The sequence below is a fragment of the Pongo abelii genome, chromosome 4, assembly GCF_028885655.2.
Source record: "Pongo abelii isolate AG06213 chromosome 4, NHGRI_mPonAbe1-v2.0_pri, whole genome shotgun sequence".
Classification (NCBI taxonomy): Eukaryota; Metazoa; Chordata; class Mammalia; order Primates; family Hominidae; genus Pongo; species Pongo abelii.
The window spans coordinates 137,983,700-138,001,216 of record NC_071989.2 but is presented as its reverse complement, the minus strand read 5'-3'; the positions used below and the strand labels follow the sequence as shown (position 1 = coordinate 138,001,216).

At 34.0% G+C, this 17,517-nt stretch overlaps 1 protein-coding gene across 3 annotated transcripts in view; it reads right to left on the bottom strand.

Moving 5' to 3' along the window:
• The window catches only part of ADAMTS19 (ADAM metallopeptidase with thrombospondin type 1 motif 19), a 286,879-nt gene that overhangs the window by 100,638 nt on the left and 168,724 nt on the right, over nucleotides 1–17,517 (bottom strand). For all 3 annotated transcript variants that reach the window (XM_054555896.2, XM_002815845.5, XM_054555897.2), the window contains one exon: nucleotides 2,760–2,861. In XM_054555896.2, the coding sequence (XP_054411871.2) occupies nucleotides 2,760–2,861 (102 nt within the window). The remainder of the gene's footprint in view (nucleotides 1–2,759; nucleotides 2,862–17,517) is intronic.

Here is a 17,517-nt window from a genome sequence, read left to right as displayed (position 1 = left end):
TAGTAAGTACTGAAAGTAAAATACATACATTTATTATTTTTGAATAAATCATTTGCCTACTACTTAATCTCTTTGAAATGTAAATGCCAACACATTGATATTTGTATTGTAAATTGTAAAATATGAAAATTATATAAAAAATATAAAAAGAGAAGAAAACAAGTTGTTTTCAATTTGCAATATGCTGTCCATAAAGAGTATATAAACTTCTTTGTTCAAAATCATTCAGAAGCATACAATTCTGTAAGCACCTTCTCAGATGTAATTATATACTTTTAGATTAACTAGATTTATACAGTTTGATTAATATCACTAGAGTGTTATCAGTTACAAAATCCCAAGCTTTGTCTCTTGGTTAGCAATGTATTGAGCTTGCAGTGTTTAGTGTGAGGTTGCAAGCATTCAAATATTTTAGCACTACTGCACACAATAGCAGAGTGTTGGAAGCTATTTTCATGATGGGTTCTACAAGAGCTGGAACAGATGAGTATTTGAAGAAGCCCACATGGCCTGGAATACTGAGAGGTTCATTAGTTATTTCAATATACAAAGCATTACAGAACCCATAAGAGAGTATCATTAACACAATTATAGGAAAATAAAACATTTTACTTTTGTTTAGTAATTACAGTTTTAACTGCCAAAATAAGTTTATTTTAAAGATTTCAAGAATGCAAATTATGTTTATATATACAAGGGAAAAAATCAGCAGAAAAATATTGAAGGTGCCAGATTATAAAAAGAAAGAGATTTTTATATTGCTAAAAACTAAAGACAAACGAGTTATGTGATGTTTGAGGGCTCATCACAGTATGTTTGGTTATCTCTTAATATTACTGCTTTTGTGTTTCAGGGATGATAAAAATGATTGCTGGTGCAAAGTTTTATGATTCAAGCAATAAATTAGCACAATATCAGGAGGCTTGCTTGAAATACACAGGTTCTTATACTTTTGTGTATATATTTAAAAAATAAAACAGACCCGAATTCTGATGCTTTGTTTAAGCTTATAGGAAATATTTGGCACAGTCTGTAAACAATTAACTGATATTTCACAGAAATTCCCTCTAAGGAATCATTTTCTTATTGATAATATATAGTGATAAAATATTTCTAGGTTTTTTTTCAAAAATAGTTTGGATTTAAACAATTTGTACATTTTCTCTTTTCTTATTAAAGAAATCATAGAAGTAATAAATCACTGCATGCTTATGTCAAACAATCCAGAAACGGCTGCAGAAAAGTTATATTCACCCATCCCTCTCATTGACGTACTCCCAGCTGTCAATTCTACTTCCCTCCCAAGAGGTAACTTCTAATTACACTTTGGAGTTTTGTGTTTATTTTTTATTTTTTATTTTTTTGTCTTTGAAACAAGGTCTGGCTCTGTCGCCCAGGCTGGAGTGCAGTGGTGCGGTCTCGGCTCACTGCAACCTCTGCCTTCCGGGCTCAAGCAATCCTTCCACCTCAGCCTTCTGGGTAGCTGCGATTACAGGCATGCACCACCAAGCCTAGCTAATTTTATGAGTTTGAAAATATATACTTGTGTGTGTGTGTGTGCTTTTGTGTGTGTATTCACATCTGTATACACACTGTGTTTTCCTTAAATGTCAAACTGTATTGTAAAGTATCAATATTTCTGACATGCTTATCAACTAACAGCCATGTCTTATAGATCTCTTCAGGTTAGAACATATGTATCTCCCTCATTTTTTAACAACTACATTGTGACCATTCGTCTCCTAATGAATATTTTTATTGTTTCTCATATCTCACCATTACAAACTGCATCCTTGCCTAAGCATCTGCATGTGTATGTGTGAGTGTGTGTATGTGCGTCTGTGTGTGTACTTTCTTAAGAGGAATTTCTAGAAGTTGAATAGTTTCATTTCTGTCCATTTTTCAAATCGATATGTTTTTAAAATAAAACTCCACCTAATTTCATGTTTTCTTCAAGTATTTCACCATAAGCAATCTATAGGTTCTTTAAGTTGCTATTTATTTTCAAATGTAATGCACATTCATGCTCTTCAGAGGCAAGCTTTCTGATCTTAACAATTGAGTATAGTGATAAAAATTCTACTTTCCCATCACAGTATGCAAATTAGAAAATTATGTGAACTATTGATCTGTTATCTTTTGATTATGTTAACCATAATTATTAAATACACGTGAAATCCATCTTCTTCATATTCCTCAAAGGAAAATTAATTTTCAAAAGCAGTTATTTAGATCTGGAAATGTATACTAATAAATTTTTAAAGCCTTAGGAAGTACATTAAACTACACAGACAGCCAAATATTTACTAATCTCCAAATGTCAACTGGAATATTTTATGGATGATTATAATATTGACAAGGAAAAAATAATCAGTTGCTCTCCTAAGTCAATTATTTTATACTTGAAAAGATTCATTGGCAATGAGAAATTTTACCATTTATGCTATTATTTGTGCTTAATTTACTTCTGTTTAAAAAGTAAATTCACATTTTTGCTATATTAATGCATATATATGACTCTCAACATTCTCACAATCAACAACAAATAAAATAAAACCTCACCACATTGATATTAACAAAACAACCATGGATTTTAAAAAGTATAAATGTTAAAACTGATGAAATACTAATATTTTTGTATATACTGATATTATTCCATCAGTGCTAAGATGAATACCAATGTAACTGGCAGAGAAGATGCAAGTTTCTCAAGTTTCATCTAGTAGGCTCATTAAATTCAGACAACACAAATGACTTACCTTACCAGGGTCACAGTCAGTTCCATCCATTGGTGGGTCTAGCTTGGTTCTGCATTCTTTCTCACCTTCTACCTTGCACCATAATCCTGTGCAAATAACATGCTGAAAACAAAGGCACAGTAACTAATAAGGGGAAGGTATCACATTTTTTTAAGTGAAGCCAATCATTAAGAAAGCTATTTTGATAGAACAACAAAAATTATTTGAAGAAAAATATGCCTTAGGTACTTAAAATATTAAACCTGTAATTGAAATAGTATAGGGCTCATTTATAGTGATGGGAAGATTGATACATAATGATAGAAAAATCTATTTCATAAAGTTAAATCTTTTAAAACTTCCTTAAATAAAACACATATGGTTACACAAGACGATGTAGATACAACAGAAAAAGTTAAGACAGAAATCATCATTTATATACTATGACACATGGACCAGGCTGGAAGAATAAGTTTGTTTTTGTGTTATAAATTCAGTGTCTGCTGCCCTAAAGTCTGTTCCCACTTATGCTCTGCTTTTATGCTTAAATGCCATGGTTAGTACTTTATTAATTCATTATATAGTCTTGACCCCTGACATAATATAGTCTTAGTGTGTATGTTTCTGTAAATTGTTATCAGTACTTTTTACTTCAGTATGAAGGATTTTTACATCTTCAGAACACGACGAAATTTTTCTATGGAAATGTTAAAGGCAATGAAAAATACTGGGATAAGGCAGCTGAAACATGGCAACAATAAGCAAAGAGAACTCTGAGGAAATGTAAAAGAAAAATTGTCAAAAACCTTAGACAGCTATAATTGTGGTCAGCTCAGAGACATAGATAGGAAGAGGCCAACATACATATTAATAAAGACTTTCTATTTCTGTAAGGTGGTTGACATTTTTTAGACTCAAACATATTGTTAACAATTGTGCAGAAATATGAAATCCATGAAGGACATTTAAAAGTGACTTAAAAATTTAGCTGAGTGTGGTGGTGTACACCCGTAAACCCAGTTACTCAGGAGGCTGAGGCACGAGAATTGCTTAAACCTGGGAGGCAGAGGTTGCAGTGAGCTGAGACAGTGCCACTGCACTCCAGCATGGGTGACAGGTGAGACTCTGTCTCAAAAAAGAAAAAAGAAAGTCAGTTGAGTATTAAATCTGTAGTGAAGATGACTGTGTTACTACCTATCCAGATACTGGGAGAAGAGGGTGGAGAAGAAAGGTCAATAAAGACAGAACAAGTAGAAATGGGAAAGGCATAGTTATGAAAAGGTGAGCAGACTGGTGCAATGGGAATAGGAATATCATGGGGGAGAGTAGTAAAGAACAAGGCTGAAAAGACAGAAGAGCCAGGAAAGACTAGGGACTTTATGTTTGTAGGGAAAAATAAGCCATTTAGCAGTTGACCAGCAGCAGATTGATAAGATAATAGGTTATTTTAGGAAACTTATTCTGGTGTTGGTGTTCAAAATAGACTAAAAATCACAGCAAAATTAAAGTCAACTTATGACCCAAATCTATTAGATATATTTGAAGAATATATTTAAATTGTAACAGACCTATTTGAAACATATATTCTTTCAATATATTTAATATTTAATTACCCTAATACTTACTTTGTTGCAAATCCCAAAATATTATTTTCCTATACTTTAGATTTCTGAACGGTTTGTAAGCTTTTAACAACAATTTACTGTGTATTTCAAAATCTCTAACAGCGAAATTGAAATGTTCCTAACACAAAGAAATGACAGATCCAATGAAATTCAATAGTCTATGGAGAGAGTGAGATATATTTAATTTACCTTACTTTCTTTTCTGTGACTTTTTTTCCAGCTTCAAAATCTGTCACACAAATATATCTTATTATATTTAGGATATGGTTTAGCTTAACTAGTGTGCTTCTTCTAACTGCCCATAGCATTTACCAAAAATTCATCTAGAAAATTATTGTAAAGAATGCCTATAAATCATATTGCCCCTTTGTAATATTTTAAACTCTTGAAAATAGGCAAAGAGTTCAGTTGTTTTTCATGTACTTTTGTGGAGACATTTAAGAGTATTTCAATTAGCAGATGTCTAACCTGAGCATTTTTGATTCTAAAAATATTTCACCCATCTAGGAACTTTCTGTCAAGGATGTTTGATAATTATGGGGTCAAATGTTGATTTTTCTTTAGAAGAAAATTCAAAGAAGAATTTTTCTTTACTTGCATTTAATAAAACTTTGTTATCACATAACAATAATTATTTTATTCAAGTTCATTAGTTAACCAATGCATACTGAACTGAAAAAGCAAATCTACACTGTAGTTTTGGAATAATGCTTGCTTGTTGAACGTTGTTGGTGGTCTACATTCTGCCCTTCCACCATTATCTGCTGCTATTCGAAACGGCAGGTACTCTCACTGATTCCCACTTGAGACACTCAGAGCATACAAGCAAACTTGGCAGCTTTTCAAAATAAGCATGGTCATGTAGAATAAAATCTCTCTCAGAGATGTCTTTTACCCTTTCTGTTCTGCAGGTCTAGGGATCTTATGGTAAATAAATTACAGCCTCGGTCTTAAAAATAACTCAGATTTAGAAGTTCAAACCAAATTCCCACAAGTAAGGCAAGAAAATGTTGAAGAAATAGTATGGATAGTTTTCACCTTGAAAAGTGGAATACCTCAGATATGTCACATTAGAGGTACATAATAGCAAGCCCTTTCTAAAGGGTAGAATAGGGCATTACGGGTATTACATTAGAGACAAACACTGTCCATATGTTACACAGGCAAGAGTCAAATTTTTTTTCAACTTAGTTGCTGAAACCATTTAATAGGTCAGTTAAGAAAATAACTCTATAACTTAAAATGCTTGGCACAGGAATCCACAACAGAGATGCAAAACCCAGCAGTTTCTAGCAAACTAATAAAAATAATACGATATTCCTTTGTTATGCTTCTATAGTAAAAAGAGTTTATTAAAAGAATATAATATGTACTTGGATGTTTATCTCAAATAGGCTTTTTAAATGTTACATAAATGTACTATGTATTGAAACGGAAGGTTAATTGTCCTGTACAAATATTATAAAATTTATCTTCAAAGCTAACCTGTACCCATTCCTTTCTTTACAGCAAATAGTTCCATTAAGATGTTCTGAAATTTATGTTAAAATAAGACAATTTTAACTGCATATGCATTGAAGTAATAATTAATCCTTGGACATATAACTACCTTCTTTTCCCTGCATTACTCTCTAAAATACATTTTCAATAACTTAACAGATTGCAAAGGAAATTCAGATATAAAATAAAATTTTAGAAACATTCTTTTCTAATAACAGAACTTTATTATAATTATTAGAATAGCTTGTGTGTGTGTGTGTGTGTGTCTGTGTGTGTGTGTGTGTGTGTGTATGAGACAGAGAGTACTAAAATAGGAAACAAAGACTCAAAAGGGAAAATAAAGCTGAACTCTAGTTCTTTATAAAGACTAATATAATTGAAAATTAATCAAGCAAAAAGAGAAGGCAAAAATAAATACTATTAGGAATAACAAATGAGGGCATAACAGATAACAGTTCAAACGGAAAATAGACATTATAATTAAGTCTATGTCAATACACTTGGAAACTATATGAAATTGAAAAATAGAAACTAAAAATTTACTAAAGTGAAACCAAGAAGAAATAGAAAAGGTGAACAATTCTATAATCACAGAATAGTTAAGCCTGTTAAAAATCTTCCCATAAAAATACACCTGTCCAGAGACTAACACTCTTTCAAGGAACTTAGATTCTCAACACAGAGAAACTTTCTAGAGAACAGAAAAAGAGAGCATCACTTCTTCTTTTTAACTTTTCTTTTAGGATTAGTGGTACATATGAAGATTTGTGACACACGTAAACATGTTTCCTAGGGGGTTATTGTACAGATTATTTCATCACCCAGGTATTAAGCCCAGTACCCAATCATGACCTTTTCTGCTCCTTTCCCTCCTCCCACGCTCCCCACTCAAGTAGGCCCTAGTGTCTGTTGTTTCCTTCTCTGTGTTCATAAGTTCGTATCATTTAGCACCCACTTGTAAGTGAGAACATGTGGTAGTTGGTTTGTTGTTGTTCTTGTTGTTTTTGAGACAGAGTCTCGCTCTTGTCACCCAGGCTGGAGTGCAGTAGCACAATCATTTTGGCTCAATGCAACCTCCACCTCCCGGGTTCAAGCGATTCTCCTGCCTCAGCCACCTGAGTAGCTGGGATTATAGGCACCTACCACCATGCCCTGCTAATTTTTGTACTTTTAGTAGAGATGGGGTTTTGCCAAGTTGGCCAGGCTGGTCTTCAACTCCTGACCTCAGTTGATCCGCCCGCCTCGGCCTCCCAAAGTGCTGGGATTATAGGTGTGAGCCACTGCGCCCGGCAGTATTTGGTTTTTTGTTCCTGTGTTAGTTTGCTGAGGATAATAGCCTACAGCTCTATCCATGTTCCTGTACAACTTCTAAAATCTATGATATCCAAACTAGGAGGGATTTTAAAAGAAAGTAAAAATAGTGATCTACTTCATGTATTAATTTAGAGCTGAATATGTTAAACAAATTTTAACAGACTGAATCTAGCCATGACCAAATTAGGTTTTCTTCCTCAGAATACAGGTAAGTTTGATATTAGGAATTTAATTAATATACTTGGGCATGTTAATAACTTAAAATCTATGATTTTTATATCTGTGAATACAAAATATGTGATGCAATTTAACATTCACTTAAACATCTTAGCAAACTAGTCATTGAAATTAATTTCTTTATAATTAAAGGGCATCTACGAAAATCTATAGCAAATATCATGTCAAATATGGCAAGTTTTCTTTTCAGATTAGGCACATGGCAAAGATGATATCTTGACATCAGTGTAAGGAGGTGAATTTATGATATATTCAAAGAGGCAAAAAAGAGAAAAAAAAATCTGTCAATCTACACTCCTGAACTCAGCTAAAATTTTATTCAGGTTTGAAGGTTAAAAAAAGGCCCTTTCAATGAAACAAACACTGAGTGTTTACCTTCTATAGATCTGCCCCAAAGTTGCTTCTAAATGATGTTCTTTAAGAAAAAGAAATATGACTTTATAAGAAAGGACTGAAAAGCAATGGTAAGCAAATAGACTGATAAAAATGAGGATAAATCTTAATAAACATTGAATATATAATGTAACACTTACTGGATTTAAACATTAATTATAAACCTTCTTTTAGTGGGAAGAAATGCTAGAAATCTAGCTCATTTACATCCTAGAAACTTTATCCTTTAACAGAGAAGATTTGGCCACTGTCCACTGAATAAGTTTGACATTCTCTCTTTCACCTCCTCCATTCCACATACATAGCTACTGGCAGAAGTTGAGTGATAGGCATACAAAGGGAAATGTAACACATGGACAGCCAATGAATGAAGCAGCAAGCTGCAAGGGACTCTTTCATGGTTACATCAGGAAGTGTTAAAGATAGGGAATAAAAATAAATTAAAAGAAAGGAGAACTGTTAATATCTATATAATGGGGCCCCCAAAGAAAACAATAAAAAGGAAGAACCTATTTTAAATTTTTAAAGAAAAATGATACAGAATTAAGATAAAAAGATTCCCCTTCTGGAATGGTGGATTAATTTCTCAAAAAACCAACCCTCTTCTAGGTCTCAACTATAAACTGTGAACAGAATACAAAAAACAACTTCCTGAAGGCTCTGGAGAGTGAACCAAGGCAACATACTTTTGTTTTAAATTTAACTTTTGGCCAAACATGGTGGCTCGCGCCTGTAATCCCAGAACTTTGGGAGGCCGGGGCAGGTGGATCACCTGAGGTCAGGAGTTCGAGACCAGCCTAGCTAACACGGTAATACCTTGTCTCTACTAAAAATACAAAAATTAACCAGACATGGTGGCAGGCGCCTATAATTCCAGCTATTTAGGAGGCTGGGGAAGGAGAATTGCTTCAACCTGGGAGCTGGAGGTTGCAGTAAGGTGAGATCATGCCACTGCACTCCAACCTGGGCAACAGAGCAAGACTCTGTCTCGAATAATAAATAAATAAATAAATTTAACTTTTAAGTTCAGGGGTACATGTGCAGGTTTGTTATACCTGAACTTGTGTCATGGGGGTATGATGTATAGTTTATTTCATCACCCAGGTAGTAAGCCTAGTACCCATTAGATGTTTTTCCTGATCCTTTCCCTCCTCCCAGCCTCCACCTTCTAATAGGCTCCAATGTGTGTTGTTCCCCTCTGTGTCCATAAGTTCTTATCATTTAGCTCTCACTTATAAGTGAGAACATGTGGTATTTGGTTTTCTGTTCCTGCATTAGTTTGCTAATAATAATGGCTCCAGTTCCATCCATGTTGCTGCAAAGGACATTATCTCATTTTTTATGGCTGCATAGTATTCCATGGTGTATATGTTCCACATTTTCTTTATCCAGTCTATCACTGATGAACATTTAGGTTCATTCCATGTCTTTGCTATTGTGAATAGTGCTGCAGTAAACACATGCACGCATGTGTCTTTATAACAGAATAACATATTCCTTTGGGTATATACCCATTAATGGGATTGCTAATCAAATGCTATTTCTGTTTTTAGCTCTTTGAGGAATTGCCCCACTGTTTTCCACAATGGTTGAACTAATTTACACTCCCATCAACAGTATATAAGTGTTCCCTTTTCTCCACATCTCATCAGCATCTGTTATTTTTTGACATTTTAATAGTAGCCATTCTGACTAGTGTGAGACGGTATTACACTGTGGTTTTGATTTGCATTTCTCTAGTGATCAGCGATGTTCATATGATTGTTGGCTGCATGTATGTCTTCTTTTGAAAAGTGTCTGTTAATGTCCTTTGCCCACCTTTTATTGGGGTTGCTTATTTTTTGCTTGTAAACTTAAGTTTGCTATTGTTGCTGGATATTAGATCTTTGTTAGATTCATAGTTTGCAAAAATTTTCTCCCACTCTGTAGGCTGTCTGTCCACTCTTGGTGGAAACTTGATAGTTTATTTTGCTGTGTAGAAGCTCTTTAGTTGAATTAGATCCCATTTCTCTCTCTCTCTCTTTTCTTTTGCTTTTGTTGCAATTGCTTTTGGAGTCTTTGTCATGAAATCTTTGCTTGTTCCTATGTCCAGAATGGTATTGCCTAGTTTGTCTTCCAGGGTTTTTTATAGTTTTGGGTTTTACATGTAAGTATCTAATCCATCTTGAGTTAATTTTTCTGTATGGCCTAAAAAGGGGCCCACTTTCAATCTTCTGCATATGGCTAGTAAGTTATCCCAGAGCCATTTATTGAACAGGTTTGTCAAAAATCAGATAGTTGTAGGTTTGCAACCTTATTTCTGGGTTTTCCCTTCTGTTCCATTGGTCTATGTGTCTGTTTTGTCCCAGTATCATGTTGTTTTATTACTGTAGCCCTGGAGTATAGTTTGAAGTCAGGTAACATCATGCCTCCAGCTTTGTTCTTTTTGCTTGATTGCCTTGGCTATTTGGGCTTGTTTTTGTTTCTATATGAATTTTAAAATAGGTTTTCTAATTCTGTGAAGAATATCAATGGTAGTTTAATAGGAATAGCAGTCAATCTATAAATTGCTTTGTACAGTATGGCCATTTTAACAATACTGATTCTTCCTATACATGAGCATGGAATGTTTTTCCATTTGTGTCATCTCTGATTACTTTGAGCAGTATTTTCTATTTCTGCGTATAGAGATCTTTCACCTCCCTGGTTGGCTGTATTCCTAGGTATTTTATTTTTTGTGCATTGGAATTGTGAAAGTGATTGTGTTCAGCAGGCACACTTTTGAGGGGAACTGAAAAAACTGGCACAAGGTTAGTTCATCATCTTTGCAGCTTTAACCTGACAGATGCCCACTATTGTGTCCTGACATTAGGTGCCAACTGGAAAAACATATCATCTTATAGACTCATGAAGACAGAAACTGAGGTGGTCAAGGCTGCCATGAACTGAAGGGAGTGTCCTGACATTAGGTGCCAACTGGAAAAACATATCATCTTATAGACACATGAAGACAGAGACTGAAGTGGTCAAGGCTGCCATAAACTGAAGGGAGAATCCCAGAGGCAATAGAATTAGAGGAACTTAAATCTCCCCTTGGCACTGACCCATACATACACAACACACACTACGAATAGCACAGATAAGAGAAAAATGAATTGATCTAAGATACGAGCTGCTGCCTACAATAGATGAGACAAAATTTCCAGTTTAAATCTAATTAATGTAATTGCCTGTGAAAACAAAAAACAGTCTTTGAAGGAATATAACAGAATTCAGAGCCTCTACAACAGGGTCAGCAAACTCTTTCTGTAAATTGCCAAATAGTATGTATTTTAGGTTTCTTGGCCAGGTGGTCTCTGTTGCAACTATTCAACACTGCCATTGTAGCTTGAGGGCGGCCATAGAAAATAAATGAAAAAATGTGTGTCACTGTGTTCCAGTAAAACTTTAAGCCATAGTTTGCTCATGCTTGCTCTATAATATAACAATAACATTTCTAGTAGAGAAGTAAAAATTACTGGCATATGTAGAACAGCAAAATGCAACCCTTTCTTTAAAAATGTAAATAAACAATTCAAACCTGAGATGACACATGTGTTATGATTTTCATAAAATTTGAAACTGACTTTATGAATATACCTAGTGAGGTAACAGAAATTGGCTTGTAATAAATGAAAAGATATCTCAAGAGAAAAGTTTAAAAAAAGTAAATTGAAACTTTCACTTTAGATGTGAAAAATACAATATATAAAATTAAAAGTTGACTGAATGGATTTGAGCAGGATGGAAATGATAAAAATTCAGTAAGCTTGAAAATAGTTTAAAGGAAATTACCCACTCTGAAGGAGAAAGGGAAAATATTGAAAAATATGAAAGATTTACAGAAAGCTGTGAGATTATATCAAAAAAATTAATGTGTGTAACTGTATTCTCCGGAGAGGATGGAGAGGTAGGAAAATATTTAAAGGAATGGTCACTAAAACTTCTTTCCAAATTTGAGAAAAGGCATAGATTTACAAAATCAATAAGTTCAACAATCCTCCAATGGGATAAATATGCAGTAAAGCATATGTAGACACATTATAGTCAAGCTTCTGAAAACCAAAGATAAGGAGAATATCTTGCACATAAACAGGGAGAAACAACAGATTACTTACAGGGAAATGACAATCCAAGGGCTATACATTTCTCAGCTTAAACTATGGAGAAGAGAATATAGAGGAATGTTTCTGAGACGGTAAAAGAAAAAGAAAAAGTCAACCTATAATTTTATATCTACTGAAAATATATTTCAAAAATTAAGGTGAAATGAAAATTTTCAGGTGAAAGAAAATTAAGAGAATTTGTCATTAGCAACCCAACTAAAAGACACGGAGAAGGAAAATGAAACCAAAGGAAAACTCCTATCTTCAGGAAGTCATGAAGAACAATGGAAAGGGTAAATATCAAGCTAAAAGTAAAAGACTATTTTTACATTCTTAATCCTTAAAATACATGCAATGTATATTAAGTAAAATGTCTACAATTCTATTGTATGGTCTACAATGTACACAGATGCTATATATATATATATATATATATATATATATGATGATGACTATAGTACAGAAAAACTGAATGAGGAAGTCTAAATGCACATACGTGGCTGCATAGTCCAATAATTCCAAATGAAATAGTACTATAATAACTCTAGATTCAGAAAAATTGAGGGTTTATATTTTAATCCCTAGAGGTGAGTTTGGCAAACTATGGCCTGGAGACTGGCCAACTGTCTTGCTCATCGACTTACATATTATCTATGGCTGATTTGAGCTAGAGCAGCAGATTTGAGTTGCAACAGAGGCTCTGCTGCTGACAAGCCTAATGTATTTACTGTCTGGCCCTTTAAATAAAGATATGTGATCCTAGACCTAGACTCAGATCAGGCCTCTTAAAGAGGTAAAGGATTATAGCTAAAAATGTAATAGATAAAGTAGGATCCTAAAGAGAATTCAAATAATATAAAAGTAAATTAATGGGGATCAGAGGGAAATAAAGAGTTAAAAAATAAATTATAAAATCTAGACCTAAATTCAAACACATTGTCTAATCAATGAATAAACATTAATGAACTACCTCAATTAAAAGGTTATCTTTTTTTTTAATTTTTTTTTTTTGAGATGGAGTCTCGCTCTGTTGCCCAGGCTGGAGTGCAGTGGTGCGATCTCGGCTCACTGCAAGCTCTGCCTCCCAGGTTCACGCCATTCTCCTGCCTCAGCCTCCTGAGTAGCTGGGACTACAGGCGCCCGCCACTGGGCCCGGCTAAATTTTTTGTTATTTTTAGTAGAGATGGGGTTTCACTGTGTTAGCCAGGATGGTCTCAATCTCCTGACCTTGTGATCCGCCCACCTCGGCCTCCCAAAGTGCTGGGATTACAGGCGTGAGCCACCGCGCCTGGCCTATAATTTTTATAACAGATAAAAATCAAGACTTAACTACATGCTTATACTACAAGAGGCTCACTTGAAATAGTACACAGATACATTTAAACTAAATAAAAGCATAATATTATACCATGCAAAAAAATAAACACACAAAATCAGATTAATATCAGATATAATAAACTTCAATATAAAGAAGTTATACTTCTACCAGTGATAAAGAAGACTTTTCATAATGAAAATAAATGCAATAAAAAGACATAATACATCAAGAAGACATAACAATAACAACTGTATTACTGTCTTGCAATAAAGCTTTATGAGGTATGAATCAAAATCTGACATAACCGAAGGGAGTAGACAATTGCAGTCATAGTAGGATATTTAAATTCCCCACTTTAGCAATTATTAGAACATCTATACACATAATAAAAGATGACTTGTATAACTCTATTAATAACCTTGACCTAATTAATATTTATGAAACACAACTGTGGAAATACATTCTGTCATTCTGTCAAATGCATATAGTACTTTCACCTGGATAGATTATAAATGAGTCTCAATAAATTTAAAGAGCTCATGCAGAGCATATTTTTGGATCTAGGAGTGGAAAGTTTGGATCATATAAGAGGTGAATTCTTAAGTGATAAAAAAAAAAAACCACCTAAAATTTTCCCAAAGTGATTATACTATATTCCCAATAGTGGTATGTGAATTCTGATTGCTCTGTATTATCAGCAACAATTTAGTTTTTTCAATTCTTTAAACTTAAGAAATTGCAATGTATATGCAAATGTAGGTCTTTATGGTTTTAATGTGCATTTCTTGATACAATATTAATGATGTTAAGCATCTTTTAAGGAGTTTGTTGGCTATCTGCATATCTTCATTTCTGAATTGTTGAAATGTTTTGCCCATTTTATTGCATTGCTTGGTCTTTTATTACTATTACAGGGATTATATATTTTGGACAACAACCCTTTGTCAGATATTCCTGTTGTAAATATTTTCACCCATTCTGTGGCTTACCTTTTCATTGTCTTAACAGAGTTTTCCTAAGATAAAATAATTTATTTTGATACATTTCAAACAATAATTTTCTGTTTTGTTTTTCTTTTATGGTTCATGCTCCTGGTGTCCTATTAAAAAAAATATTTCCTCTACATTTTTCCCTGAAGTTTTATAGTTTCGTAGATTCCACATTTAAGTCTATAATACATTTAGGGTTAATTTTATCTTATGATATGATGTAATTTTAAAAGATAAATATCCAATTGTTCCAGCACAATTTGTTGAAAAGCTTTTCTTTACCCATTCAACTGCTGTGTTATTTTTGTTGAAATCAATTGTACACATATGTGAGAGTCTATAATTGGACTCTCCATGGTGTTCCACTGAGAAGTTAAGTCTCTCCTTTCGTCAACACCACATTGTCTTCATTACTGCAGCTTTGTAAGTCTTAAATCATGCAGTTTATGTCCAACTATTTCATATTAAGCCTTTTTTAAATCCAAATTCTTGTTGCCTCTGGAATTTTGCAATGCCAAATTACAGAGACTAGGCCTTCTATAGTTCTTCATAATATTAGGTTGGTGCGAACATAATTGTGGTTTTTGCCATTACTTTATTTCAATTCCAGTCTGTGCATTGGCTTCAAGGAGAGGTTTGAGAGAGTCCTACAAACTTGGATGAATCAAGTAGATACAGGAGAAATGTAAAACTGGAACTTTCCATGTCAATATTTAAAGTCATTATATGATTCAGTTATACTATAAACTTTTCTATCCATTTAATACATATGCAATTCATAGTGTGCCTAGTTCACAAAGACAGGATCTTAAGTTTCCTGGAGGTCTTCAATTTTATCACACTTCCTGCTTTTTCAAAAAAGGTTAACTCCTATGGGGCCACTTCTTACTATTTCTAGGGAAAAATCCTTCCATACCTCTGTATTTTCAGCCAGACTAAGTAATTTCAGGAAGCTATTACAATGACTTGATGCAGTTGGAGCTGGCTCAGCCACAAGATGCCAGATGGCCTGAAGGTACCAGGCACCAATTGCTTAGGACTCAGGAACAAGGCCATCCAAGAAGTCAGCCATTAATTCTGCAAATTAATGCAGAAGAGGGAGCTATTATTGCCTGCGATCAACATGTTTCACCAGAATCTCTACATCTGTGCCTTTAAACATTTTGCAGATGTAAGTTGTTATCCTAAGCGTAAATTTATATCATTAATTAGATCAGCATTATGCAATAATGCTAAGCCTCTAATGTTTGTGTTTAAATATCTGTTTATAAGTATGGAAGTGAAACATCTAATTTAGATGCTATGGCCCAACTGCCTTTGTCAGATTCAGAGTTACCTTGTTTTTAAGATTTTGCCTGAAACATACATGTTGAAGGTTGCTGTGAACCCTCACACTCAAATCTTGATGTTTATTTGTAATTGATTAGAAATGAGCTGGTCATAAGGATGCCTAATTGAATTACGAATAAGCTGTGAAACAAGCTACCTGCCCTATAGCATAGGTAGGCTTTTATGTAGTCATTGCATTAATATTCTAAAAGGTTATCATGTTATCTACATGAGTGAAAAATTTAGAATCAGTACCCCATTATTTGATTGATTCACTTATCAAATATTTATTGAGCACTTATTTGGGTGCTAGAGATATAATGACAAAAGAGCTGACAACTCTGCTAATGTTAAGGAGCTTACCATATAGGAGATTTGTTTTGTATAGCACTTAGATGACAGACTGCCAGGTGTGGTGACTCCACATAGAGCCAATTGACGGTGTATATGTATGTAGCAGAACTACAGTCATGCTTTGCTTAATGATGGAAATACATTTTGAGAAATGTGTCATTAGGCAATGTAGTCATTGTGTGAACATTGTAGAGTGTACTTACACAAGCCTAAATGATATAGCCTACTACACACCTAGGCTATATGGTGTATCCCATTGTTTCCAAGCTACAAACCTGTATAGCATGTTACCATGCTGTATATTGTAGGCAACTGTAAAACAATCCTAAGTATTTGTGCATCTAAACATAGAAATGTTACAGTAAAAATACAGATTATAATCTTATAAGACCATTGTTGCATATGTGGTCCATTGACTGAAATGTTATTACGTAGTGCACAACTATTTTCAGTCTTCTACAGTTATAACTATTTTCTGCTATATTTTTAAGTTATACTTCCTGACACATTATATATTCAGGCATTCCCATATAGTTTCAAATAATGGTGTGTCAAACCCTTTGGGAAAAAATATCAACCGTCTAATCTCAGCCTTCATTTTGCTCCACTTGTCTTCAGCTTTTAAAAAAAAACTTTTTTATACTTTAATTTTAAGTTCAGGGGTATATTACAGGTTTGCTATATAAGTAAACTCATGTCACAGGGGTTTGTTGTACAGATGATTTCATCACCCATGTACTAAGTCTAGTACTCAATAGTTATTTTTTTCTGATCCTCTCCCTCCTCCCAACCTCCAGCCTTCAGTAGGCCCTAGTGTCTATTGTTCCCTTCTTTGTGTTCATGAGTTCTTATTATTTAGCTCCCAATTATAAGTGAGAACAAATGGTATTTGGTTTTTTGTTCCTGCATTAGTTTGCTAAGGATAATGGCCTCCACCTCCATCCATGTTCCTGCAAAAGACATGATCTCATTCTTTTTTATTGCTGCATAGTATTCCATAGTGTATATGTACCACATTTTCTTTATCCAACCTGTCACTACTGGGCATTTAGGTTAATTCTATGTCTTTGCTATTGTGAACAGTGCTGCAGTGAACATCCACATGCATGTGTCTTTATAGTAGAATGATTTATATTGCTTTGGGTATATACTCAGTAATGGGATTGCTGGGTTGAATGGTAATGATGGGTAGTTACGTTTTTAGCTCTTTAAGGAATTGCCACACTGCTTTCCACAATGGTGGAACTAATTTACACTCCCATTAACAGTGTATAAGTCTTCTCTTTTCTCTGCAACCTCACCAGCATCTGTTATTTTTTGATTTTCTAATAATAGCCATTCTGATTGGTGTGAGATGTTATCTCATTGTCGTTTTGATATGTATTTATCTAATCATCAGTGTTACTGACCTTTTTTTAATATGTTTGCTGGCTGCATGTCTTTTGGAAAGTGTCAGTTCTTGTTCTTTGTCCACTTTTTAATGGGGTCGGTTTTTCCTTTTAAATTTGTTTAAGTTCCTCCCATTCTGTAGGTTGTCTCTTTACTCTATTGATGGTTTCTTTTGCTGTGCAGAGCTCTTAAGTTTAATTAGGTCCC